Below are 24,266 nucleotides of genomic sequence, written 5' to 3' on the forward strand. Positions count from 1 at the left end.
GTGCCGGGAAGGGAACTTAAACGCCAAATAGCAGGCGCGCCTCGATCGTCGCGGGGACTTAGGCAGAGCGCATACAGATAGTATTGGAATGCCTAGGTAGCTGAGAGGAAAACACAAGACATATATGGCGTAAAACTACCTAGGTAGATGGGGTATTGAGAAGTATCGTCAAAGATCTGGGGCAGCGAGGAATACTGAGCTTGCGAGAAGGCTGCAGTTGCCTACTCACCCAATGTAAAGAAGTAAAGCTATTGAAGGTTGCTTCACTGCCGGAGGCGCAAGAGCAGGGCTAGAGTACCTACCTTCGGGAAGGTACTTCACCCACACTGAACTCTGGAGGGTAGGTACCTACTAATTTATGGGGGACCAAACAGCCTTGCAGGTCGCGTGTAGTGAGTTTTAGCGTGACAAACACCTATCGCCCCCCTGTAGCGTGGCGCACGGACGCTATTTAATCACCAACACCGATTGGCAGCAAAGCTTGGCAACAGATCGGAAAGCTCCCTCAATGCCTGCTGCCTGGGTACCTATCTGCCTTAGGAAAGGCAGCTATGTTTCTAGGCTCCTCGTATGGTCCACTAATGTGACAGATGTCTTTCTCGTTTTCACCGTTGAAATTTATGATCCTCACCTCGGGCCTTGATTTCTCCGTCAATCATTGGGACAGCAAGGTCAGATCTGCGTGCTGATGAGATCGTGGCTGGAAGTCACGAGCTGTCACCACTTTCCAGGCAATTTGGGACGAGCAAGTTAGATCAGTACAAGCAGTCTTTTTCTAACACCCGTGCTTGTCTTGACTGTCACCAATGAGGCGCCCATGGGAGGAAGGCACCTCATCGCGACGGATGTAGATGTGCGACGGGAAGCAGCCAGCTGTCTTCGAGAAGTCATGTTTCTAGCATATGCTCAATAACGAAGCCTGCGTCGTGTGGGGTCTATCGAAACGAGTTTGTCATGTCTGCGGTCACTAACGCGAGAAATACGAAAGAGCTTGGGAGGGTTGCGATCTTATTTCAAAGCCGAAGGCCTGAGCCAACCCAATTGGCCAAAAAGGGGCCTGGCTCTCTCTTTCTTTCTGTGTTATTATATTGTCACCAATGACCGTGATATGCATGTATGGACCTAGATGTGTCAAGCTTCTGAAGTATAGGTTGATGTTTCACTTGGCCAGTCCCAAACTTTTACGTCCTCTCTAACTGAAGGCTGTTAGGTATAGTGTGTTTTGAAAAGGTGATTTTATTTCAAGCCAATACAAAAAGACTAGATTCACAGTATCCTGTTCCTTTGACGAGTTACTTCATTGCTAAGGAATCAGTCCTTTGATCCGAGACTGCAATGCGGCTAACGGCAAGAGAGTACTTGTCCATAACGGAAACCTTGAATATGTGACATTTTACATTCTTGCACATCCGCTCCGGCTACAAGAGTACTGCTTCTCAGGCCGGAACAAATATGGACAAAGTGAATCCAACCGCAGGGCAGCATGGCCACAATGCTACTAAACCTCCCCAGCTTCACTTATCTATTCCTAATGTCCCTGTTACTACAGTAGAATGGCCGCAATGGCGCCCGCGACACTTGCAAGAGCCGCAAAGTAACCGCTCTGAGTCGTCCTACTTCCCGCGGAGACAGGCTTGAGTGCAGCCGGGCCCGTCGTCACCGCGAAAAGCCCACCAGTGGGCGCCCCAGCGCCGGCTGCTGTGGCCAGTACCATCGACGTCATTAGAGAGGACGGTAAAGTAACACTTGGGCCGACGGGGCGAACGGAGGTAGCCCCAGCCCCAACACCAAGCTGTGGTTGAACGGCTGGCTGACCATCTGGTGCTGATCCACCAAGTTTCGCGTCACCAGAGCCTGGAACGGAGCCATTAGAACCTCCGCCTCCTGAGCTGTCATTGCCGGAGCCGCTGTCATCGTTGCGATCCCCGGTTCTTTCGCCGCTACTGCCGTTACCTCCACTGCCAGTTTCAGCACCACTACCGGTACCAGATCCAGAACCACTCCCGGAACCCGATCCACCATTGTCGCTGCCGCTTCCACTTCCGCTTCCGCCGCCGCCGCCGCCACCGTTGCCATTGCCCTTTTCGCTACCTTCATCGCTGCCTTTATCGCCGCCTTCATATCCTCCAGGCAAGGAAGTCTCTTGAGCCTGCCCACCTGATCCGATTGAGCCACTAATGGTTGGCGTGGCGGTACCGGTCTGAATGGGGTTAAGGGGTGTAAAACCTGTAGGCAAAGTTTCATTTGAAGGCAGAGTGCCGTTCAATCCTGTTGCTGGGGAGGGAATAGAGGGCCCAGGTTGCGGGAAAGGGGCAGGCGACCCCGTCGGAGCAGCGACGCCTGGAACAACGCCAGGGTTTCCCGCAGTAGCTGTTCCATTACTGAAGGGGTTTGAAGAGGCTGGTGCAGCAATGGGGACGGGCGCAGCAGCGGCTGGCTCAGTGGTCGGAATGGCCGGCAGACCAGCGGGAGCGCTAGTATTCAACAGTGGAAGACTAACGATTGGAAGACTCTGGATAGGGGCGGACGATGCTGATGGGACAATGCTTGTGCGGTTTGCTGGACTCGGAACGGCGACCTCTGCTGGCTGAGTAGGGGCAACTGGTGCTTCTGGCGCGATACTGGTGCGGTTCTCTGGGACTGGGACGGCGATATCAGCGGGCTGAGTAGAAACGGGGACCGAAATCGGAGCTGGTGGTTGCTATCTGCTATTAGCAGGGTGCCATTGTAGGTTCACAGCTGAGAGACTTACTTCAGCCCTTGGCGGAGCTATCTGGTTATTGGCAGCTGGAAGAGAGGGGAAGGACTCGGGCAGAGTAGAACTTTTAGGTGGTTCACTACTGGACGAAGGAATTGAGAAAGTTGAGATCGTTTCAGCTGCGTCAGACAGAGGCACCGACGTTTGGCCCTTGGGTACTGCTGAGGAACTGGATGTAAGCTGAAAGTTCACACCACCGCCATCGACTGGTGCTATCGGAGTCACTTTGGGGGCGGGAAGCGTTGGACTAAGGGCGACGTTGTCAGGTTCGCGGGGTTTGCTGTCGTCGGCTGGAGGAATAGAGGTTTCGACTGGCGCGGAAGAAGCTGGATTAAGCTCGGAGAGGGTGTCCTTATAAGGGGCAGATTCGGGAGAGGCGGAAGGGGCTGGAGTTAGCTTGACAGGCGCAGGCCCAAACGAACTACCCTGCACGGATGTCTCTTCGACAGGTGCAGACGACTGGGAGGGGACGGGTTCGGTGGGAGTGGCATCAGTAGCAACAAAACCGGCAGGAATAGCCTCGGGAGGTAGGTCCCCAGAGAACACGATTTTGGGAGGACCAGCCGCCGCAGTGACAAACTGGACTTCCGCCCCAAGAAGTGTCTGTACCACAGGCAGCTGGACCAGCTTCTCAATCTGGAAAGGTTCGGATATGACAACAGCCTGAGCGGAATCGGTAATGATGATGGCAAAACTCTCGAAGGCTGTGATGGAGGCGCTCGGGGTCCAGTTCAGTCGGCCGATGTTGTTGACTTGCACTGCAGAGTACGTCAATTTCAAGATACCCAGATCTCGACGAAGGAGGAAGTGTTACCTCCTATCTTCTCGGCAACGACAGACAGGTCTGTTTTGCCATTGGGGACAAGGTCAATATTGATAGGCGCCTGCAGACCAGTCGTTTGCCACTCGATCTCGAACTTCTGGTTGGGCTGCAGAACATCTCCTCCTCTGGGCTTCGAGATTTGTGCTTCACAGAGCGCAGTGCCAAACAACAGCGCCAGGGACTTTGAGAATCGCATTCTATCCTGTCGTGGTTTGTTGAAAGAAGAAGTATGTTGAGTCGATGTACCAGTTCTTATTGAAGGCCACGTATCGAATTGAACTACAAATTAGAAGAGAAAAATTGCCAACTAGGGCTCGGGTATTAATTTCGAAAGAGTGTAACGAATGAGTTTGCTTGAAAAGAAGCTGACCTGCAGACTGGTAGAAGAGAATGTAAAAAAGATAGGAGTCTGAGAAAGGCCGCCAGTAAACAGAATCGAAGACGAACAATGCCAAAAGGGGAACACGAAGAGAAGGGGAAAAACGCGATCTATTGAAAGAGAAGACGGAGGGAAGAGAAGTTAGGGGACCCGTCCGGATGGACGACGTTTTGACGACGGGGTAGTCTCTTGCGTGTAAGCCAACCCTTGACAAGAGGAGGAGGGTGCTCCTCCATGACAGATATCCCCAGAGAGTCTTCCTAAGACCGAAAGAAAAGGCTGGGCAGGGGTGCAAGGAGCGTCTCATCGGCCGACACACGCTACGGCGACAGCATCACACATAAACCCCTGGTTCGTTCGATGGTGTGGGCAGGGAGGGCCGAGGCCACTGAACCACCCCGAAGCATAAGAAACATTTCCGTAAAGGACCTAGCCATTCGGGGCCGAGTTGGGTACTCAACGGAACTCGAAACGCCACAGCGAGGGGCGATGATGGTGGAGGTGAAGTACGTGGAGGATTCCGCAAGAGTGGCCAAGTTCGGGTTTCGCGACCACCTAGGGCTTGCTTCATCGGCTGCCGATATCCAGCTGGGCACCCTCTCGGCTAATAGCCTGGTATCGTGACACATTGTGCAAGAGGTCCAATCCAACATGGCAGCTTGATGTCGAGAGCTTGTTTGTCATCCTGCACAAAGCTCCTCGGAGCTTCGTCTCAGCAGAGTTGGATTTAAGCATGAGTTATAGCAAGGAAACGCCCGCAACTCCCGGGCAGCTCGGCGCGAAAGCGTCGTACAGTACCAGGCATCCTCTTTTCATCTGACCTTGTCGCGAAAGACGCCGGGAGAGCCCATCTTTCTGACTGTTGACGTTGACAGACGGGATGACAGGGGGGTGGAGAGTGTTGTAAAAAGCTGCAGCTGAGACGTCGTCCCTGGGGTTGATCAAACCCAAACCTCTCACCCGGAACCAAGTGTAGATGTGGGGCTATGTTAAGGCCGAATGGGCCAGAACCGGCAAATCGCTAACAGGCCGCACTGACCTTTATCCCCCCCATGCCAATGCAAACCGGCTGGTCTGGGATGAGCCGCCATGTATCACCATTTTCTCCGTGTTTGACCCTGTCACTTCAGGGCCCCATGCCTTCCTTCGTGGCGCTTGTACAGCTCTGAATGCGGTGACCTCGCGTTTTCCCTGCTGGCGCGCAGTTGACGCCGTAGAGTTGCGGTGGATTTGCTGATTGGTTGGTCGTGGGTGACCAACGCCTGACGAAGATGGTGCAGTTGTCTCGAGATGGGAAAGAATTGCACGGCTTCCAACAGCTGTTCCAATCTTCATTAAGTAGTCCCCGCATCGACCTACATCAGATAACAAAATTATCGGACATCATCAAGCACAGGTGAGCTTACTGAACGGGATCGGTGCTGTGTTCCAAGGCTTGGGGGGGGGGGCTTAACATCGTTTCATTCTGCAACCAACCGTGTGATACCGCACATACAGTTGCACCTATTAACGTAAACGCCATAACGCGATGGCAAACCGTGGACGTCGGCCACGTTAAGAAAGAGACCATCTCGCCTAAATATACAGTCCGTTGCCGTCCGAAGCTCATCTACCGATCTTGTCTAGGACAGTGATCCGATATACTCTACCTAGGCACCGCCTTCGGACTGGTTTCCTGGCGTGTCATTACTAGATACGCCGTGGAAAGCATCTCCAAAGGCAGAGTCCTCCATTTCCATGTTGATGTCCAAACCGTCTCCTATGGACGCCCCGTAGCTGGCCATCGCATCACCGGCCGAGTCGAGGTCGCCCAAAGAACTAAAGCCGCCGGGGGTTTGAGTCTCCGTTGGCGTTCCGGCAGCGGATGAGGCTTTGGCGGCCGGTTTGGGTTCGTCGCCCTCGGTCGTGCCGGTGCCGGGAGCAACAGCGGGATCGGGCGATGTTCCTCCCTTAGGCACCACCACCCACTCCCCGCTGTCGGTTCCTTGATCAGGCGCGGTGGCGGAGGCATCCTTGGTCGATTCTGTGTTGCCCATGGGAACATCCTCTCCGAGGACAGCAGAAGTGTCGTTGGAAGCTGGAGCCTCAGTCTCCTCGGGGATGGTTGGAGGAATCGGTGCAGGCGAGGGCGCATTCACGTTGGCAGGGGTTCCAGCCGTTGAATTAAGGTGAGTCTGCGGCGTAGGGAAGTTGTTCAGCGGAGTGGAGTTGGCGGAGAACCCGGTGTGCAACTCATCCAGGAGTCCTGCCGCAGTTCCGCCCATATCGATGTCCGAGTCACCCACCATCACCCCGCTATGATTAGAGCCCGCCTGCGATGGCCGTCGCGATTCTGGAGCACCCGCGTCAATGCCAGCAGCCTGCGCCGGAGAGCTTGCCCGGGGCGGGGCGGGTGAAGGTTCCTTGATGGGCTCCGGAGCGGGCTCCTGAAAACCACCGTCTTGTATCCGGTGGACATTATGAAGAACTTCGATGTGTCGGCCAAGGTTGGCTTCAACCTGGGCCACGATCTCGTCCACCTTCTTGTTGTGCTTTTGCGACCATGACCCGTTGTTGTCGTCCGAATCTGTGTAGTGGCCCTCGATGCGCCATGGCTCCGGACCACGTTCCTGGATGGAGTTCTTAACATCCTTCTCGGCATCCACATATACCGAGCTAGTCTTGAGACTGGCCATGTTCTTGGCATGTTCCGCTTTCATCTTCTCCATCTCGGCCTTCGTTGCCTCAAGATGCTCCTGGACTCTTTTCCTGAACTCATCGGCTAGTCCAGGCTCCAGACGACCAATGTACGGTTTTTGAGGTGGTTCGGTGAGCGCGTTCGCACTCTGCGCAGAGAAGATTCCGTCAGTCAGAGGCGCCAACTCTCCCTTGAGCCCAAGACCAAGATCAGGTGGTGCGATCTGACTAAGGGCGTAAGGGGAAGACACAATTTCCTCCATCCACTCGTGGTTCTGCTGATACCGCGCGAAGGATATGTCCCTAGGAGTCAGGTGGTCAAAAAGATCTTTCTCGAGCTCCTCATCGTCGTGCAGGGGCTCGGCATGGGCTAGAGCCTGCTGATGCTGCTGTGCCTGTGCCTGTGCCTGCGCTTGTTGGCGGCCGCGGCGACCTTGAGGACCGGCTGGGGGATAGGCCATCTGCTGCGGAACACGCCGTGACTGTGCCGGCGGGTTATACATTTGTGGCCGTCCACCGTTGCGGGGAAATTGAATTTGGGGCCAACTGGCGCGATCCGAGAGCATGAAGTCTTTGCGAGCAATCTGGCCACACTTCTGGAGGTGATTACGGGTCGCCATAATGTGCTGGGTCTCTTGGGAAACGGGTATCAGGTTGACCGGAACGCGGTCGGGAGGGTCGGAAGGGCCATAATGAACGATCCAAAGACTGATATCCGGCTGCGGCGCGTTCATGACGCCGGTCTGCGACGGCACAAGCCGAAATCTGCGACGCGCGTGCATGGCAACCTGCTCGCCGGGTACGAAACCTGACTTAACGTAGTGAATTTCGAGAGACTGTGCTCATGGTCAGATCGTTAGACTTCGACAATGCGGCAAGGTGCGTACCAGTCCGTTTCCAACATCCTGTCTATGGTATTGCTCGGGGCCCCATATCATTCCGTCGCTCGCGAAATTTGTTCCAAGCCTCTTGAGGGGTTGCCATGTAAGGTACACTTGGCCATCGCGGGGTCGGTCGAGGTAGGTCCAGAAGAAGGGAGCTTTGTCTTTCGCAACTTGGGGCGCAGCCATCAGCCATTTAGTAACTTGGTTCAGGTCAACACGCGCCTGGTCGGCATAATGATTGGCAGATATAAGATGAGCGTGATTCAGCTACAGAAGTATAAGCGAGAAGGTCATTAAAGGGTAGATCAAGCTACTGACGAGCTCCTGATCAATTCCGTCACTCGGGTCCTGCGCCATGGTGGATCGCGGTCGAGGACGCAATGTGCGAGGCTGATGGGTGGGTGGTGCTGACACGCAGTGGTCTGGAGCGCAAAGCTGATAACAGTCGCCTCGGTGTGCGCTTGAGTACAAGGAGGATTGTGGTCGTAAAACAAGCTCGATGGGCGACGTCGCGACGAATTGAAAGGCTGCTGTTGATGAAGGGTGATTTGGACTGTTGGCCGGCTCGTGGTCCCCAAATTTGTCGCGACGAAGAGGCTACAGTGCCTGAGAAGGCCCCCGACCGCGCTGCAGCCAATCAAGATTGCGCTGTCTGTGGGGACCGTGCGCGCCTGTTCCGTCGGCTTGACGCGTTGCTAGGTATACTTAGTCATCAATAATCGGTAGATACCCAGGTTGCCAGACACGTTTACGGAGGGTGGGTAAACGTGAGTTCTATCAACGTAAGTATTGTGGCCAAGATGGTTAGTAACGACAATAATCGGCCCAGGTGAGCAACAGACCGGCCGAAGCCAGTCAGTGAAGCCGATGAGCGACGCCATAGCCAGTAATCACAGACTGCAGCTAAAAACCGGAAGTCACATTTGCAGCAAATAGCGATCATTTTTGCAAGTTGTGTGGAATCATTTAATTTCATTTTCCTGGCACCATTATACCAGGTATCATAGCGTGCCCTTGCCTAAAATCTACTCATAACCCATCCGGAAACCATTTATGCGTTGTAGTTAGAAGCAGAGACGTTACCTCCGCGGCCAGTCCAGTTAACGTGGATGTCCTGACCCGCAGGGTACTTCTCGTTAGCCTGCTCCTCCTTGACACGGAAGGTGTGTGCGCCAAAGTAGTCACGCTGGGCCTGGAGAAGGTTGGCAGGGAGGTCCTTAGTGCGGTAACCGTCGAACCAGGACAGAGCGGTGGAGAAGGCCGGGGTTGGGATTCCGAGAAGCGCGGCCTTGGAGACAACGTCTCTCCAGCCGGGCTGGGCAGTGTGGATAGCCTTGTTGAAGAAGTCGTCGAAGAGAAGGTTCTCAAGGTCGGGGTTGTTGCGGTAGGCGTTGGTGATGTCCTTGAGGAAGACGGAACGAATGATGCAGCCACCGCGCCACATGAGGGCGATAGAGGGCTTGTTGAGCTTCCAGCCGTACTCCTTGGCGGCCTAGTGTGTTGTTAGTATCGTGCGGTATTTTGTCAGGAACTTTGGCGTTGGCACATACCTCCTGCATCAGCATGAAGCCCTGGGCGTAAGAGACGATCTTGGAGGCGTACAGAGCCTGCTCGAGATCGTCGATGAACTGCTCCTTGTTGCCCTCAAACTTGCTGTTGCGGCCCACGTACGAAAGAAGGGTAGAAGCCTTGGTGCGCTCCTCCTTGATGGCGGACAAGCAGCGGGCAAGAACAGCCTCAGCGATAAGGGTGACGGGCATGCCGAGGTCAAGAGCGTTGACGGCAGTCCACTTGCCGGTACCCTTCTGGCCGGCCTTGTCGAGGATCTTCTCGACGAGAGCGGTGCCATCGTCGTCGTTGAAGTACATGATGTCACGGGTGATCTCAATGAGGAAAGAGTCCAAGACACCCTTGTTCCACTTGGCGAAGACATCACCAATCTCCTTGCTGGAGAGACCAAGACCACGCTTCAGGATGTCATAGGCCTGTGTGTGATTAATATTAGTAGCGGTTAACCGAAAACAAGCCCGATTCTTGTTAACATACCTCAGTGATGAGCTGCATGTCACCGTACTCAATACCGTTGTGAACCATCTTGACGTAGTGGCCAGCACCCTCGTCACCAACCCAGTCGCAGCAGGGCTCGTTGTCGCTCTTGGCGCTGATAGACTGGAAGAGGTCCTTGAGGTAAGGCCAGGCCTCCTCGTTACCACCGGGCATCAAGGAAGGGCCGTAGCGGGCACCCTCCTCACCACCGGACACACCGGAACCGACAAAGCGGATTCCCTTGGAAGAGCAGTACTGGGTGCGGCGGTTGGAGTCGGGGAAGTGAGAGTTACCACCATCGATGATGATGTCGCCCTTCTCAAGGAGAGGGATGAGGGTCTCAATGTAGTCATCGACGGCCTTGCCGGCCTGGACAAGAAGCATGACACGGCGGGGGCTCTTGAGCTTGGAGACGAACTCCTCGATGGAGTGAGCGCCCACAATGGACTTGCCCTTGGCCTCGTTGGCGAGGAACTTGTCGACCTTGGAGACGGTACGGTTGAATGCAGCGATGGTGAAACCGTGCTGTGTACATCGTCAGCAATTTGAAGTGGCTTGGAAGCGTCTATGAGGAGAGGGATGACAAACGTCGGCAGCGTTCAGGATAATGCTGTGCTACTTGTCAGAATACAACTCCTGTTTCCAGCGAGGGCTTGAAAGACTTACTTCTGACCCATAACGGCCAGGCCGATGAGGCCCATATCAGCGCTGTGATGCATCGTCAGCTTCAAAGTTCACGGGCCGGGCGTTCAGTAACCAGTTGTGAGAAGAACGGAGCGGGACCTCGGAGCAGGCACAACGCCAGCCACTATGTTGGCCAGACGAGCGCTGCATTGCGAGTATGAGTATGTGTTATGTGTCGAGGTCGTGGGGAGGAGGTGGACGGTTGATGGACCAATTAATGCAAACCACCTCCCATGAGCCCGCGCACCAAGTCCGAAACATCACGACACACGCCGACATGCGCGAATTGGCAGACATTGTCGTCGTTGTGAGCATCGGAGGCCGGGAGCGGGGTGGTGGGGTAGCATGGCTTTCCGTCGAAGAGGGGTTGGAAGCAGACGAAGACTACTTACACAGGTCCAGACATGATGAATGATGTGTCGGTGGTTCAACGTGGGGGGTTGTTTGATGGAGGAGAGGTTCGAACACGCGATTCTGCGATGACTGCGGGAGAGTCGAGTTATTTATCTCTAGGGAATGTGTCAAGAAGGAGACAGGAAGCTGCAGCTTTCGTCAACCCGGACGAAGTTTGTAGGGGGGAGGGTCGACGGAGGGGTAGGAGGGGGTAGGGGGTTTGCGTTAGTGGCAGGGGCCACCCTGACAAGCGCAGGATGTGCACACACTCCCAGTCTTCTCCGAGTCCTCTCTTAGTCCTCTCAGTCAGCCAGTCTAGTCCGTCCTCCCACCAACCCGCCCCGGTGCTGCACAAGCTCCGTAAGCTTCGCCAGTGGGCAAGCCCATGGCTAACTTCGACCTTTTCCTCTCTTCTGGTCTCTTCGTCTTTGGGGGGTTGAATGGGAATCATCGTCAAAGACTGTGTAGAAAAGTGGGACTGGCCGATCTTTACGGCTGTTGACAATGACAGGGCTGCTTTGACGACGGGACTGGCTTGCAGTGAGTGGCTTCGTTGGCGGGCCAGAGCCAGAGCTTACTCATAGACCAGGAGGTACCGTGCTGGTAACCTGTAATCTTGCATCCCACTTTCAGTTCCAGCACTTCCGTACGGATACCTCTGGACAGAAAGAAGAGGGACACCTACATCACCACCCGGACGTGGAGCCCCATCAAGGCTCTCCTCACCCCGCCTCCAATTGGGCGGTTTGTCATGGAGGGGCAGATATGACGATGGTCTTCTGCTACCTCGTGTTTCCCGCGCTGCTGAAGCGCCCCCTACTCCTCCTCTCAGCGATTGTGTTGGTCGACTCTGGCAGGATTAGAACACTGCCAGAGAGACGAGGCCTGAGAATCCGGGCACGGTACAGCATCGGCCATATCCGAGGGCATACAGTGATGGGAGAGGATAGGGAAGTACCACGGTTGCCGCACTGTGCCAAAGGCCGGCCCGCGCGGCGGATGGCGGCCCAGCAACGACAATCATGCCTGCTCCACGCCGGGTGGTGTTTTAGTCAAGCAGCGCGCCAGCCTGACGAAGCTCGTCGCGCAAAAAGGCGCTTCTGGATCCGTCCAGTTGTGGTCCGGTTCGGCGATAGGCACCTTACTTAATTGGCCGCGGCGGGTGTGTCTCACACTCTGTGTGTTCCAGGGAAATGTGTGACTCCGGTATTCAAACTCGATGCGTCAGACCCTGACGTTTCGCAACTACACGACCGCGGAGGAACACTCTACGCTCGGTCTAAAAAGGCGCGGGGGGCCCTTCTGAAGTTCTGGCTAATGAGAACTGCGAACCTGCGCCCTGCCCGTCTGGCGGCAAATACCTATCATCGCCCGCCAAACGGAGCTCCGGTACTCGCTCATTCGCAGCTCGCTTCGCTTCGCAGGCTCCTGGACCGTCTTGGGTTGCAGGGGGAGGGGACTAAGGAAGGAGATGTATCTGATTGTTCGGAATATCCCTCGAGAGCCGCCCTGCACGAACCAGCATGTGCCTCAACCCATTGGAGGCCATTCCGTTCCTTCGGCATGGAAAACACCCCCAAGCTCCGTGCCGTGGGCTGAGAGAGACTCCGGCTGCCGCCAAGTCCCAAGCGGATGCCGTGATGTCGCTGCTCTTTCGAAAGCGCGCGCGCGCGAGCGCGCTCGGCACTCGTTCTGGACGCGGAAGTTGTAGCCTTGCCTCTTCACTGGCTCACTCGAGCCATGAATGAGAAGAGGCAGCGAGTGATACGTATGCGCCTCGCGGTTACTATCCCTGGCCGGCCGGCGAATAGCGGACACTGTCCGGCATACGCGACAAATCAGACATGCGCTTCAATGGGTGTGCAGAGCAAGTCGGTCCCAACCAAACCGAAGCTGACCGTAAGAAGCCCCTCGAATTCCTCCAGTTGGACTGCTTGGCTAGGCAAGCAACTCAATCTATTGGGTTCGTTGAGACCCACGTCCTCAGCAGAAGGGACAGAAAATATCGCACCTCCATCTCCCAAGGTACCTCAAGGTGTGGCCGGAGGCAGGTAGAGCAACAGTGCATCCGTGCTCTCTGCTCATACACTGACAAATCTGGCTCAGTCTCAGTGGGGGTAAACCGCCGCCGCCTTCGGGCCTTGAATCGGTCGCACGACCCCGGAGTCATCGGTTGCGAACTCCGCTAGAGCTCCGCTGTGAATCCACGCGCATCATTGATTGGCATGGACCCGACCGTGGAAAAACATAGCATTGGGTTCCATGATGTCAGTCAGCGATTCAGCGGCATAACACCGAATAATTGCACTAACAATTGTCCGCTATGTCCGCCTGGTCATGTCCGACGGATAAAATGCAGCTGATGCAGGGACAGAAGCCGATCGTGAGATGGGTTGGACGGTTGACAAACCAAGCCGGGCGGAGCGAAGCGGCAGGGCCAAATATCAAATGGCTCAAGACGGAAATTCCGTTCGTGTTTTCCGCCTTTGACTTAGGTTCAGATCAGACTTGGCACAAAGGACCTCGGGAATGGACGGGCTTACCTAAGCGTTGTCGTTTAACTGACGGCAGTTGCGGTCCTTGTGTCTCCACAAGAGAAACTGCCAAGGTTCTTTTTCACTTGTCAGCTAATCCGCAACAGTAAAGTCACGTGACGTGATCGGACTTAGTTACCAGCCACATCGGCTCAGTGGCCTTCGCCGAGGCTGAAACTCCATCGTCGCATTTTCTCCGATTTCACCACCAGACCATCTCTGCATTTGCGCCAGCTCCGACAGACAACACGTGAACCGTCGGCAATAGCAAACGGGCAAAGGAGATCTTGACTTCTTTGAGCGGGAATATCCAGGCTCAGAGGTACGTTACCATACACAGAAAAAGCTTTCAAGCAAGCCCACGCGACTTGCTCCGAAAAAACCACCTTCAAAATCCGCAGTTCATTCATCATGGCCTACCCGCCCCCTCCAGGTATCTCGAGCGGGCCCTCCACCGGCAACCCGTCCTCGCACCCTTCCTTACCCGCGCGTCCGCCCCCGCCCAAGACCTCCGGAGGCTTCAAGTCCGCCTTTAAGCCCGCCTTCGGCGCGCCCGCCTCGGCGGCACCCACTTACTCGAGCGCACCGAGCTACGCCAACGCGCCCGCCGCCAACTATGGCGCCCCCTACCAGTCCTACCCGCAACACTCTTCGCCCTCGGTAGGCGGCGCCGGCCCCTACCAGGCACCGCCCTCCTCCTATAATCAATACCCACAAGCTGCCGCCGGCTACGGCCAGGCCACCGGCTACAATGCGCCGCCCTCGGTCTACGGCGCCGGGCCGCAGATCCGGAACCCGTTCCCCGTCCCCGGCAGCGCTGCGGACTACGATCCGGACATGGCGATGCAAATAGCCCAATGGCAGAGCGCGTACAGTTCACGGGATCCGACGGGCAGAGACACCACCGCCGCCGTCGGCTCTGGCGGCCGCGGTACCCCGGCGACGGGCAACTCCGCAGCAAACCTCTCAGCCGTTCCCAATCCCGCGGCTGCCGCAGCGGCAGCGGCAGCGGCGAATCAGCCACCGGAACGCAAGAAGACTGTCGTCCGAGAGGGCGGCGGCAAAAAATGGACGGATGACAGCCTTGCCGAGTGGGATCCGAGCCACTTGCGCCTCTTCGTTGGCAACCTTGCGGGCGAGGTGACGGATGAGTCTCTGCTCAAGGCCTTCTCGCGGTGGAAATCCGTGCAGAAGGCGCGCGTCATCCGCGACAAGCGCACCGCCAAATCAAAGGGCTACGGCTTCGTCTCCTTTAGCGACGCTGACGACTTCTTTCAAGCCGCCAAGGAGATGAATGGCAAGTACATCCAGAGCCACCCGGTCACTGTTCGCAAGGCCAACACGGAGATCAAGATCACCAACGTCAAGGACAAGGACCACAACAACCGCAAGAACAAAAACAAGAAATACTCCGGCAATGGCAGCGGTGCTGGTGGTGGGAACAAGCATGCCAGCGACGGGACCGGATACGAGCCCCATCTCGGCCCCGTGCATAGTCACGGCGTCACCAAGCCCGGGCAGAAGACCAAGAACGGCCTCAAGCTGCTTGGATGAGCATGTCCTCTGGCACTGTATATGTCTGTTTGTTCGGCTAGACCCGGGGCGTTTTGGAGTTGGAAGGCTCATCATACCCATTCCCATCATCGATACATGACGCAACAATAGAAGTATCTTGTTACATACGGAATTCAAGAATCGGTTGTGATGTTTACAGTTTTGAATTTGTTTGCATGTCTGCAAGCCCCAGCCAGGGAGCTCGTATCTTGTGCAGAGCCGCGTGGATAAGCACCTTTACGCCTCTTGCCCGACCAGGTTCCAGGCTTCATCTTGGCAGCTTCGTGATCCGTCGAACAAAGGATGAATCCAGGACCAGACTACTGAACGTGTGGAGATTCCGTACGCGGTTGCTCAGGCACGTCAGAAACTCGTCGATGGCGTCCATGACCTGTGCGGCCGTTGGACCTCGGACGATAGGCAAATGTACATGTCTCCTTCGCATTGAAGCGCCGAGGCCAATCCCGATTGCAAGTCACTGCGTCTATTGCAGGCATGCGGTGCGTGACAGCTGTTTTTTGGCCCACGATATCTTAGCCCAGTGAAGGGCTGGGCTGGAGGCATTCGATGTTGTTGGAAGGCATGATGGAATTCTGGCTGTGTCCAAGAGGAGACTCACTCGCAATCAAACCCCAAAGCTTTGCTGCTTCTTGAACTCGGAAAAGAGATCTCTTGCAAGGTGTGGGACAAATTTGCCATTTCTTGTGCATCTTACCGCTCTAGGCATTACACTAAAAGTTGGCATCTCAGAATCCAGCGGCCTGAATCCCATCTTACCTTCGATTCTCTCGCTAATGGTATATCCACCTCGTCATGTAGCTCCCCCCCTTTTCGAATATCGAATATCTAGGTTTCTGTCCACAAGGAAACCTACCAAGTGTATGTCCGTTTTACCAACCTCCCTCCCGGAGGACTCGAATATCCTCCTCGGGTAGAGTACAGACCGCCGAACTCCTTACATATCGCCCTGTCTGCCAATTGGCAAGATGCGTTCTACTCACCACAAAGAGAAACATATGTACGACTTCCCGGGTACCCCAGCCTGAATATACAACAAAGGAGAATAAAACGCCCGATGTGGATGTCTAATTGTCACGGTGAGCCTGAGCGGTCCGCGACTCTTGCGCTGTGTGTTGTGGGTTGGGCAAGATATCACCGTCCGCAGTGATGAGATTGTCTTCGTAGTCAGTGCTGTTCCGCAGAAGACCAGTCTCCTCGCCGCCGTCGTCGTTGTCGCTGCCACTCGTGGACGTACCGGAGGCAACTTCCATGTGACCACGGTGAACTTCTCTCTGAGCGTCCTCACGCATCTGGGTGATCTTGATGAAGTTGTACGCGACGATGGCGCCCATGGTAGTGACGAGACCGACAAAATTGATGGGCGTCAGACGGTCGTTGAAGACGATAGCGGCAGCGGAGATGGTGACAACCTCCTTGAAGATCCCGGCAATAGAGAGGGTGACGACCGAGGTACGCTGCAGCAGAGCGAACTCCGAGGCGGTCATGAGAAAGGCGATGCAGCCGGGGAACAGGAGGAACAAAGGGGTCGTGATAACACCCCACTCGGCCACGAGGACCTTCAGCCCTTCGATGAGGGCGGGAAAGCCCTCCACAGGAATGGCGATGACAATCAACGTCAAGAACATGACTGGCGCGAGGAAAAAAATGCTCGAGAACGGGTTCGAGGTCGCCGGGTTGCGGAGCAGGAGGATTTGAGTCAAGCCCCAGCGGAATCCGGAGAAGAAGGCGGCGGAGATAACAAGGATGAAACCGCTGACTTTAAACTCAACTTCTCCCGACACCATGAGGACAACACCGAGAGTCATTGTCGCAATGATGGCCACAAGCCGCCACGTGGGCTTTTCGAGTCTGAACAAAAAGGCAAAGATCAAAACAAACGCTAGAGAGGATGATTTGCACATAGCTAGCAGGTCGTCAGTTCACGTTTCGAGTCCGACAGGCGCAAAGGACTTACTGTAGAATGTGAGGGTGATGAACTTGAGTGAAGTGTTTCCAAGTCCAATATCGAGACCCGTCGCAGCACCGCAGGGTCCAATGCGCGTCAGATAGAACATTTTGGTCATCAACGGCCGGTCCGGCTCGGACTCGTGCCTTGAGCGGCCCAGATCTGAGTGGCGGTGGCCATTCGACGGGCGTAGCGACGGAACTAGAAACAATACTAAGGATGCGAGGAAGAACTGCACCAGCATGTGGCAAGCGGTCGTAAACAGAGGGAAGGCAAAGTTGAGGCGGTCTTCGTCAAACATCCATTTGTTGTACTGCGGAAACGAAGAGTGAGCTTAGGGGTTCTGCTGGCGGTGGGTGACAAGGGTGAATTCAAGCTTACCAACGAGATGCTGAGTGAAAACAAATACCATAGCAAGATCAAAGCGACGTTCACCACCGATCTCCTGAAGACGTTTTGGTCCGCTTCCTTCTTCTCCTCGGCCGAGATCTCTCCGCGAACGATTCTCTGGTCCAAGCGGGTATTGTTCCTCCTCTTCTTCTTCTTCCTGTTCTTGTCCTTCTTCGTCAGACCCGTCTCCTCGTCGTCGTGGAGATCCTCGTCGGAAAAGCTGTCAGCTTCCCCGTCTTTGGAGGCCGACGGCGTCGCCCCGAGGTTCTCTTCCGATATCTTTGGTTCTTCGAGCAGATTTCCCTGAGTCCTGGACGGGACCCTCTGGTGGTTGCTTGAGCTGGCGTTTTGCATTAGGGAACTGCGGCGTCGGCGGTGGCCAGCCTCTTTCAAGGGCTCCATCTCAAATTCTTGGTCGACGTTGTCGGGCTCGCGGGAAGGAGTTTCTTTGTTGATGCTGTTTATGAAGGTGGAGGAGGAGCCCAGGCGCAAAGATGCGTGGGCGAGATCGGCGGTAGAGACACCAACGTCTTGTGGCCGGGTGTCATCCGGGTTCGAGGACTGAGTCGACGTGGTCGCGTGCCCAGCAGGAGACGGGGCGGTAGGTGGAGGGAGGAGCAGAGGTGACGGGCTCAGGAGGCGTCGGTTGGTAGTAGCAGTAGCGTGGTCTTGGGAGGAGGAGGAGAGGGTGTCGTCGTGTTCAATGGGATCGGGGGAGGATGATATGGCACTGGGAACAGCTGAGGCAGAGGCAGAAGCAGATAGACTGGGGTCGGGAGGCAGCACATGCACAAGTGAGGATGATGTCGAGTCGGATGGGGAGGAGGATCGGGGCATGATTTAATCTGGGATTCCACAGTGGGATTCTCAAGCTGCTGGGGCTGGCGAGCATATGCTAAGGTCAGATCCAGGTCCAGTTTGCCGCAAGGTACGGAAGCTGCTCCTCTCTGGCTCTCGCTCTCGTGCTGTGCGCGTGCTTGGCTGTGTACCAAGGTATTGGCGGATGGGGGCGGGACATGGTCGGGACGAAGGGCATGTCTCGTTTGCTGTCCGGGCTCGGCTGGGCTGGCTGTGCTGCTTTGGCGTTTGGTCCATTTCGTTGCACAAATGGTGGGTGCCGGGCTGGTGTGGACCATGGTGGACCACAACAGGTGGGGGAACGGGGCCCGGGGTCTGCTAGCAAGTACGTACCGGTCATGCCCAGGTGCCAACCTAAGGTCCATAGCGTAGGTATTATCTGCCTGTGGCTTCATCTCTCCCCGCCTCCCTCTCCCTTTTTCTCTGACACGGTGCATTTGTTGCTGCTGGCTGCCGGGTGTGGCTGTCCTACCAAATGTCGCCGTGACTACAGGCTTACAGCGATCTATCAGGAGAACGGTACGGGGCTTCTACCATCAAGCCACCGACCTGCTACTGTAACTTAACCTACCTAGGTTGCCCTCCAATCTCTGTCAGAAAGTGAAGTGTCCAATGTGTCCGCTTGTCCCTCCCAAAGATGATATGTGGATATTGTCTTGGCATTCCTCATGGTGGAGACGAACTCGTGGGCTACTGCCGCAGGACTGGACCTCGCGTCCCGCGACGGTCAGGGTCATCATCAGGGATCGCCTACCATGTTCTCCCTGTAACTTGCCAACTCACCAACGAGATGCATGCAATGTGGACACAACAGACAAACCAGAATACGACCGAGGAGGAGAGGCGAATCCAATGAAGATTCAGCGCGAAACATACGGTAAACAGCAACAAGTCAAGCATCGCGGGGCTTCCGGGTGCTCACTGAACATACCCAGTTATGCCAGTCCGCTAATGGAGCGTAGTGCGTATCCACCTCGGGCAGGATGGGGGATCATGGGCCGAGGACCACTGTTGCTGGAAGGCTGAAAGAATGAAACATTGGGTCTGCCGAGTAGCCAGCTTGGCCAGCCCCATTACATCTGGTGCAGAGCAAATCTCTGTTTTCGTACGTATGGGTATCTCTCCCCATGACCCAGACCAAATACGCGTTTTTGTGTGTATCTATCATCCTAGAACGACAGACTTCGTCTGTTTGTTTGCTTTATGTTTTTGCGCGGGCTATCATTGCCTAGTGACTCTTCCCCCTTTCTTCCACAATACGGATACCATACATGAGATTACCTCACGATAGGCGAAGTTAGCTGCAATACCACTTGGACTAGCTTGCCTTGGCTCTTTTTCACAAGTTCCATCAACTGAGCTTACAGTGAAGACTGAGCAGTTTCACGGCTCAGACTGTAAGGGTCGTCGGAAGAATCGACGCTTCAGGTTCACAGACATTAGTTCGCCTTACCACTCGGACACCAGACTATCCAACGTCAAAAGTAAGGCTCAAGAAACATATAACCTCCAAGTTAAGCTTGGTCCAGCCGTCACATCCAAAGTCGCGGGTTTCCTCGTCCACTTGGGGGGCCCTGTTCAAGCGAACCTTAGCACAACATCGTCCTCTCCATTTTGGCCCCCATTGCCGTTCCCCGTCCCCTTCGGTCCCTCGGGCTGGCTGCAGGGCATGGCATCGTGTGCATTGCGGGCTCTCGGCTAGGTTGCTGGCCATGTGGTCAAATGTCACGGCCGTCGGCAGGCTTGTATTACACAAAGGATTCATGAAAGAGGAAAGCCAACTAAGAAAGGTGCTCGGTTGACCAACTTCCCAACTGCCCATGGCGATCCAACCCAACCTAGTCATCCAGCAGCACCGATGAGCCACGTTCCCACTGGAACTACTCTTCCTCTCCCAGTCGGAAGAGAAGATTCCACCATGTGTTCCGACCCGGATTTTCGAGCGATGCCGCGACCCGCTGCCGAGCACAACCCCAGCCGGCCCAGCACCCGGAGTTGTTCAAATGGTATCAAGCAAGATCTCCAAAAAAAGACTGTTGCGCTGTTTTCGTTTTCGGGCCCGGTTCTCCTGAGACGTACGTTGCGGAGTACAGATCCAAAAGTGATCCATGTACAGAGTGCAACATGCTTATTTCCTCGGGCTGTTTTCTTTCCCCGAAAAAATGTGTTTCTCGGCCGCCCTTCCCGCCTTTCACATGGACTCATCCAAGAGTATCATGCCCACAGACGACGATGACAAGACGAGAACTAGAGCGTCTGTGCCTGGTCGGTAGCTTTAAATCGGGACTATTGACTGACAGATGCAGCTTTGACCGCCAACGCCAGCCTCCCCCACAGGCTAGACTATGGAGTGTTGCAGCCATGAGAAGGAAGAAAGAGGGGTCGGAGCCCGTTGAATGTCTTGTACATTCCCCAGCCAGCGCTAATCCAGCCCGTCGAATTGCTCCGAGACTGGGTGGTTGATAATTGAGCGAGACACCAGCCGCATTCCTCGTCACCAACTGCCACACTTTGCTATCGCGCCGTTGCATTGCATGTCTCGAACAACGGGAAAGGGGGTGTAACATGTTGATTCTCTAAGGGGAGAGTCCCATAGGCGCTTCACCAGTTCCCATGATGTCAGGCTCCGTCATCCATCACGCTAGCACACGTGCATAATAGGACGTTTGAAAGCCTCCCTTCCCGTCGTATCCGCAAGCGGATCCGATCGGACGGCTCAGGCTCAAGTGAGAGGCAGATGCCGCCAGTAGGCAGGTCCATTTAGAACCTCAATCATTATATACACCCATGTCAGAAGATATCATCAGGCTCACCCTTCGAATTTGCCGAAGCTCCAGGAGATAAACATAATATGGTGCAGATCTGACAACCCATTGGGAACTCCCCAGGGGGGGGGGGGGTGCTCTGAGTGGGCTTGGCAGCCGCGGCTCGATGTCCATGGCAATCTTTAGAGCGTCATCAACATGATCCTTAACATCATTCATGAGCCAGGTTATCTTCCATACCAGCTTGCTTTACTTCTAGGAGAGGGGATTTACCTAATTCATGCTTCGTAAATACTACTGCAAGGGCTCAGCAGAAGGATGGTCTGGCAAAGACGTAGGCATCAGCACCTAAATTGCTCGCGGTCAATCAGGGATGTGCGTCGTGTTAGTGGACGTTCTTGGTTCTGTCACTAAGAAACCACCATGACGAAGTTCCTTGATTACCTAGCCTAACGGTGCGTCCTTCCTACGTATGCAGCCACAATCATCATCTGCAGATCGTGGCTTCCCATCGCCGGAGTTTCCCCCCCGGGACCTAAACCCAAAGCTTGACCTGCCAGTTTCTATCATCTTCGATCTCAACAACCCTGCTTGTATGCCGCACTCGTCAGACAGGAACCCACCGCAAAGATCTTGTTTGCCAATTCATCTCAACGAGGTCATCTTGAACGTGGACTCGCCGTCTCAAAAATTGCAAACTTTCATCAATTGTCTTTATAGCCCCAATCCCAACCAACACCCAGGTAAGCCGACGTCATGGCTCAGCAATGTTCGACAAGACATGCTGCCGGCAGCCACTCCGGGTACCTGCCCATCGAGGACTATGGCATGATTGGCAATATGCACACCTGTGCTCTCGTTGGAATGAACGGATCTGTTGATTTTATGTGCTGGTATGAAATATTCCCTGCTGCTCTGCATCATGTTCACGCTCTCGGCCGAGTGACCACTCCCGTGCGCGATTCCACCCGATTTGTATCTCTTCCCTCCGGAGAATGGCGACCATGCATGTTTTTCGCCATATTACAAAGCTCTAGTGGGCATGGAAGCCCATTGCCCTTTCTCCGGGGAATCCGGCTGTCCTTGTCTCAATACTGAGCCGATGAGCCTCTCCCCTAAACTAGTTAGTTGGGAAACATGATGTCTGACGTGCACTTCAGGCCCGACTTTGACTCGCCGACTGTCTTTTGCCGGCTCCTTGACAAGGACAAGGGGGGCTTCTTCAGCATCTGCCCTCCTTCATCCAAGCCGTGTACTACCAAGTAAGCACGGAAGCTATTGTTCGTCGAGCCTCGTTGTGATTAACAAATCAAGGCAACAATACCTCCCATCATCCAACATTCTGCAAACCAGATACATCCATGATGACGGCGTGGTTGATCTCGTAGACTTCTTTCCTCGGCCCAAAACCGCCACCGTCTTGTCAAAGAACGCCCGCCAGAGCTCCTTCCGCGAAACTATCAAGATTCAGGAGGAGCTCAAGAAATGGCTTGTCCGGCGGGTCGAATGTATCCGCGGTCGTCTAGAGATGGGTACAGAGCTTCATTACATATGTACTACTATACCATAATCCACTAACATGCCGTAGATATTGAGATCTTTCCCGCTTTCCAATATGCCGCCGAGACTCATGTCACCACCATCATCGAGGCAACGCACACCACAGGGAGCCCGAGCAAGGCGGTTACCTTCCACAGCGAGCATTACAAGATGCAGCTGGATGTCACCGTTGATGCAGAGTCCGACTCGGCCCCTACCATTACCTTCAAAAAGGAGAAACGCGATGGCTTGTTGGGTGAAGGTGTGGTTGCCCACATCGAGATCGAGGAAGGCCAAGCTGTGTCGTTTGTTCTGCGCAACGACATTCCCAATCATGTCACCGAGAACATCACGACGGCTGTACTCGATGGCCAGCAGCACGACACGCAGTCGTTCTGGTACAACTGGATCTCCAAGAGCAAGTACAAAGGCCGATGGCGCGAGGTTGTCAACCGAAGTCTGATGTTGTTGAAGATGATGACCTACGAGCCAACCGGTGCCATCATTGCCGCACCTACCTTTTCCATCCCGGAAGACATCGGTGGCGTACGGTAAGTCTTCTCACCTTTCTTAATTGCAATGCCTTTTCATAGCTCATACAAGCCACCAGAAATTGGGATTACCGCTTTTCCTGGATTCGTGATTCAAGCTTCACAATCTACATACTCCTACGCCTTGGCTTTTCTGCCGAGGCCGACGCCTACATGGACTTCATCAGCGAGCGCTTCATCAAGTCCCGCGGCCCCAGCGGCGAGCTGCCCATCATGTTCACCATCCGCGGCGAGACGGACATCCCCGAGATTGAACTCGACCATCTCGAGGGTTATAGGGGCAGTAAGCCCGTGAGGGTCGGTAACGGCGCCGCGTTCCATCAACAATTTGACATTTACGGCGAGCTCATGGACGGCATTTACCTGTACAACAAGTACGGCAAGCCGATCAGCTGGGACCAGTGGTGTTCTGTGAGAGAGATGCTTGGTACCTTGCCTCCCCTGATTCCCTGTTTCTTGTATGTCAGACGAACTAACCCGTGTCTTCAGACTTCGTCCTCACTCTTACGGACAGTATATCCCCCCTTCATCCGGCTTCGGTATCTTTCTGACTAACACCTCCGGCAGAGCCCGACATGTCCATATGGGAGGTCCGCAACCACAAGCAAAACTTCACCTACTCCAAGATTATGCTCTGGGTTGCCTTCGACCGCGGTCTCCGCCTCGCAGACAAACGAAACTTCCCCTGCCCCAACCGCAGCAAGTGGCTTACGGCCCGCGACAATCTCATGGAGGAGATTATGGATAAGGGTACGTGCTCTCCCTCGCCCCCTGGACCTCTGGACACTGAGAGCTGGGATGCTTCACCTGCAGCTCCCAAGCGCCTGAACCGCGAGCTGACTGCGTGTGCTCAAAAGGCTATAACAAGGAAATGAAGTGCTTCATCCAGAGTTACGAGAACAGCACCATGCTCGACTCCTCCATTCTGATCGCGCCGTTGGTCTTCTTCATCGCCCCCAACGATCCCCGCTTTCTCAACACTATGGACCGCATCCTCCTGCCCCCCGAAAAGGGCGGTCTCACCAGCACCGGCCTGGTCTACCGCTACGACACTGAGCTCTCGGAAGACGGTGCGTTCCCACCACTCTCCCCCCCCTCTCCCCCCTTCACTATACTCAAATCCATCCATCCACGTTTCGGTCCCCTCCTGTCACTAGAACTAACATGTACGACCATCTACAGGCGTCGGTGGAAGAGAGGGCGCCTTCAGCATGTGCACATTCTGGCTCGTCGAGGCCTTGACGCGCGCATCCGCCTACGAGCCAAAGTACCTCGTCCGCGCCGTCAACCTCTTCGAGAACATGCTCAGCTTCTCCAACCACCTGCTCATGTTCTCCGAGGAGATCGCCCGCAGCGGCGAGCAGCTCGGCAACACGCCCCAAGCATTCAGCCACCTCGCCCTCATCAGCGCCGCCTTCAACCTCGACCGCGTCACAGAGGTTCGGCAATGATTTGAAAGAAGGGAG

The 24,266-nt window shown here is 55.0% G+C and overlaps 6 protein-coding genes across 6 annotated transcripts; 2 read left to right on the top strand and 4 right to left on the bottom strand.

Moving 5' to 3' along the window:
- Window positions 1-1,543: 1,543 nt before the first annotated feature.
- CH63R_00584 (uncharacterized protein) lies at window positions 1,544-3,777 on the bottom strand (the record flags this gene model as incomplete). Its single annotated transcript, XM_018295559.1, has 3 exons — window positions 1,544-2,701; window positions 2,753-3,516; window positions 3,573-3,777. The coding sequence occupies 3 exons, from the start codon at window positions 3,775-3,777 to the stop codon at window positions 1,544-1,546; spliced, it is 2,127 nt and encodes a 708-aa protein (XP_018163921.1).
- Window positions 3,778-5,609: 1,832 nt separating this feature from the next.
- On the bottom strand, window positions 5,610-7,877 carry CH63R_00585 (Duf1750 domain containing protein; the record flags this gene model as incomplete). The annotated part of the gene is made up of 3 exons (XM_018295560.1): window positions 5,610-7,472; window positions 7,524-7,787; window positions 7,839-7,877. The coding sequence occupies 3 exons, from the start codon at window positions 7,875-7,877 to the stop codon at window positions 5,610-5,612; spliced, it is 2,166 nt and encodes a 721-aa protein (XP_018163922.1).
- A 694-nt stretch (window positions 7,878-8,571) lies between these two features.
- Window positions 8,572-10,656, bottom strand: CH63R_00586 (6-phosphogluconate dehydrogenase, decarboxylating; the record flags this gene model as incomplete). The annotated part of the gene is made up of 6 exons (XM_018295561.1): window positions 8,572-9,012; window positions 9,071-9,505; window positions 9,567-10,091; window positions 10,155-10,176; window positions 10,233-10,274; window positions 10,643-10,656. The coding sequence occupies 6 exons, from the start codon at window positions 10,654-10,656 to the stop codon at window positions 8,572-8,574; spliced, it is 1,479 nt and encodes a 492-aa protein (XP_018163923.1).
- A 2,932-nt stretch (window positions 10,657-13,588) lies between these two features.
- Window positions 13,589-14,731, top strand: CH63R_00587 (RNP domain-containing protein; the record flags this gene model as incomplete). Its single annotated transcript, XM_018295562.1, has 1 exon — window positions 13,589-14,731. One exon carries the CDS (start codon window positions 13,589-13,591, stop codon window positions 14,729-14,731), a length of 1,143 nt encoding a protein of 380 aa, XP_018163924.1.
- A 1,085-nt stretch (window positions 14,732-15,816) lies between these two features.
- CH63R_00588 (Triose-phosphate transporter) lies at window positions 15,817-17,924 on the bottom strand (the record flags this gene model as incomplete). Its single annotated transcript, XM_018295563.1, has 3 exons — window positions 15,817-16,655; window positions 16,707-17,010; window positions 17,079-17,924. The coding sequence occupies 3 exons, from the start codon at window positions 17,922-17,924 to the stop codon at window positions 15,817-15,819; spliced, it is 1,989 nt and encodes a 662-aa protein (XP_018163925.1).
- A 3,542-nt stretch (window positions 17,925-21,466) lies between these two features.
- On the top strand, window positions 21,467-24,251 carry CH63R_00589 (Glycosyl hydrolase family 15; the record flags this gene model as incomplete). The annotated part of the gene is made up of 9 exons (XM_018295564.1): window positions 21,467-21,603; window positions 21,871-21,972; window positions 22,025-22,242; window positions 22,299-22,800; window positions 22,860-23,227; window positions 23,290-23,313; window positions 23,368-23,644; window positions 23,692-23,870; window positions 23,983-24,251. 9 exons carry the CDS (start codon window positions 21,467-21,469, stop codon window positions 24,249-24,251), a joined length of 2,076 nt encoding a protein of 691 aa, XP_018163926.1.
- Window positions 24,252-24,266: the final 15 nt, after the last annotated feature.

The sequence above is a fragment of the Colletotrichum higginsianum genome, chromosome 1, assembly GCF_001672515.1.
Source record: "Colletotrichum higginsianum IMI 349063 chromosome 1, whole genome shotgun sequence".
NCBI classification, from domain to species: domain Eukaryota; kingdom Fungi; phylum Ascomycota; class Sordariomycetes; order Glomerellales; family Glomerellaceae; genus Colletotrichum; species Colletotrichum higginsianum.